General features: G+C 39.1%; 1 protein-coding gene across 2 annotated transcripts in view; it reads left to right on the top strand.

Moving 5' to 3' along the window:
- Positions 1 to 2,928, top strand: part of LOC102263476 (zinc finger protein 587-like) — a 17,236-nt gene that overhangs the window by 1,114 nt on the left and 13,194 nt on the right. For both annotated transcript variants that reach the window (XM_014536828.1, XM_014536827.1), the window contains exon 2: positions 7 to 133. In XM_014536828.1, the coding sequence (XP_014392314.1) occupies positions 7 to 133 (127 nt within the window). The remainder of the gene's footprint in view (positions 1 to 6; positions 134 to 2,928) is intronic.

Raw genomic sequence — 2,928 nt, 5'->3', positions numbered from 1 at the left:
TGACAGGTTGGCGTGACCTTTGAGGACATTGCCCTGTACTTCTCCAGGAAGGAATGGAACCTTCTTGATGAGAGTCAGAGACAGCTGTACCTGAATGTGATGCTGGAGAACTTTGAACTTCTATCTTCCCTGGGTAAGACCCTCACTCTCACCAGTGACCTGGACTTGGCTTTGAGGTTTCCCAGGCCCCATCTCCCAGGGTGTACTCTGTCCTCCCATGTAGACTGTGGTACTGCTTGATTTTTTCCAGTTTCCAGGGTAGTTGCTGTCCTTGGGAGGGTTGGTCTGTTTCCACTGCTCCCTTCTATTCCTGAAGTCCCAATACTCCCCGCTCCACTAAATTCACAGGGAAGGGCTTGTGGTTGGTTGTGTTGTAGACATGTAAGGGATTCCACCATAAGTAGTGAAGGAAGCATTTTCTGAAGAAGAAGGAAAAAAAAAAAAAGAAAGCATTTTCTGTATTCCTATTTGTCATGCGTAAATATTATTTGAAAAATTGTCTCTACATCCTTTTCCAGTTTATTAACTAATTATTTTTTGTTAAAGAATCTTTGGAATACCATGTATATTTTATATATTAATTGCCTATGACATACAGGAACACATATGTTTGCATGTGCTTAATTGTGCTTTGCAGATATTACTCCCCCACACCAGCTTTTCTACGAAGTCCTTTTTTTTGGCAACCCTGCGTTCAGCAGGTCTAGTGCCACCATGTGTCTAGCAAGCTCAGGTGCTTGTTATTAGTGCTTAGCAATTAAATATTGTTAATGAAGTTATATAGACTTTGCTTTTGAGGCAGAGTCATTGCATTGTTCTTAGCCAGCAGTATAGTATTAACATGCCTTCATTATTCCCAGGGAACTCCAACTATTTGTGTGAATGTCTGTCTATATCGCAATATTAGCTTTATTGTGCTGATCAGAGCTGAATCCACAATATCTCCAAGAGATTCCTTCATATGATTTTCGAGTATAGTCTCCCGTCCTCTTGATCGCCTTTCATTGCGTTTTGTTTATTGCTGTTGTGCAGTGAAGGCGCTATTTTTATTTTTTATTTTTAAATGTACTTTATTGATTTTTTACAGAGAGGAAGGGAGAGAGGCAGAGAGTCAGAAACATTGATGAGAGAGAAACATCGATCAGCCGCCTCCTGTACATCTCCTACTGGGATGTGCCTGTAACCCAGGTACATGCCCTTGACCGGAATCGAACCCGGGATACTTCAGTCTGCACGCCGACGCTCTATCCACAGAGCCAAACCGGTTTTGGCTATTTTTCTTTATTTGTTGCAGTGTGGACTGTTTATTTTTTCTATTTTGTGTGGTGGTTGGTGTCACATTCAGGAAATTCTGTCCAAAACAAACCTCCAAAACTTTTTCTCTAGGTTGTCCTGAAGAATTTTAAGTTTTAGCGCTGACATTTAATTCTGTCCTGCAGGTTTAGTTAAATTTTATCAGCAGTATCCAGCTCTTGTTGTTTTACATGGGAATGTTGATTATTACCAGCCCCATTCATTGAAGAAATTATCTTTCCTTCCTTCTGTGGCTGCTGCTTTGTCAAAGATTCTTCAACGTCTGTGCCTGGGCTTATTTCTATGTGTTTTTTGTTCTGTTCTGTTGATGTATGTGTCTGTGTTTCTCCAGCAACACACTGTTTGCTTGCTTTGTCTCTGTAATAAAATGAAGTCAGGAAGTATAATGCCACCAGCTTTGTTCTCCCTCAAGATTGATTTTGTTAATGGAGGTTTTGATTCCATTGCAAGATTCTCTATTGATGTTAAAGAATCGAATTGTGATCGTCTAGTTCATGAGTCAATGCTCAATCAGTGAGACATACCAGTAGCATTTATTTATTGATTTGAGAGACTGGAAGAGAGACAGAGAAAAGGAGGGAAACACTGATCAGCTGTTCTACCCATCTATGCATTCATTGGTTGTCCCCTCCATGTGCCCTGACAGTATCCAGCTCTTGTTGTTTTACATGGGAATGTTGATTATTACCAGCCCCATTCATTGAAGAAATTATCTTTCCTTCCTTCTGTGGCTGCTGCTTTGTCAAAGATTCTTCAACGTCTGTGCCTGGGCTTATTTCTATGTGTTTTTTGTTCTGTTCTGTTGATGTATGTGTCTGTGTTTCTCCAGCAACACACTGTTTGCTTGCTTTGTCTCTGTAATAAAATGAAGTCAGGAAGTATAATGCCACCAGCTTTGTTCTCCCTCAAGATTGATTTTGTTAATGGAGGTTTTGATTCCATTGCAAGATTCTCTATTGATGTTTTTGTAAAATACCATTGGAATTATTGGGATTGCATTTAATCTGTAGATTGCTTTGTGTACTACAGCTGTCTCCACCATATTTCATTTCCAGATCCATGAACACAGGTTGTCTTTCAACTTATTTGTGTTTTCTTCCATTCCTTTCATCACTGTCTTATAGTATTCAATGTACAGATGTTTAACATTTGGGTTGAATTTATTCCTGCGAATTTTATTGTTTTTTTTTGTTATTTTGTTTTGTTTTTAATATATTTTATTGATTTTTTTACAGAGAGGAAGGGAGAGGTATAGAGAGTTACAAAAATCGATGAGAGAGAAACATTAATCAGCTGCCTCCCGAACACCTACCACTGGGGATGTGCCCACAACCAAGATACATGCCCTTGACCAGAATCAAACCTGGGACCATTAAGTACGCAGGCCGACGCTCTATTCACTGAGCCAAACCAATCAGGTTCCTTCATCATTTTTCTATCAAAGAATATATTGTTAGTGTGTAGAAATTGAACTCGTATTTATATGTTTATGTTGCATCCTGTAACCTTTCTGAATTTAATTCTTTATTCTTCTATTATCTTCACCCGAATAGTGAGGATATTTTTTTCATTGATTGTTTTTTTAGAGAGACCGTGGGAGACAGAGAGGGAGAG

The sequence above is a fragment of the Myotis brandtii genome, unplaced genomic scaffold, assembly GCF_000412655.1.
Source record: "Myotis brandtii unplaced genomic scaffold, ASM41265v1 scaffold1656, whole genome shotgun sequence".
Lineage (NCBI taxonomy): Eukaryota > Metazoa > Chordata > Mammalia > Chiroptera > Vespertilionidae > Myotis > Myotis brandtii.
Note: the sequence above shows the minus strand (reverse complement) of the source record. Positions and strands in the feature narration are given on the sequence as shown.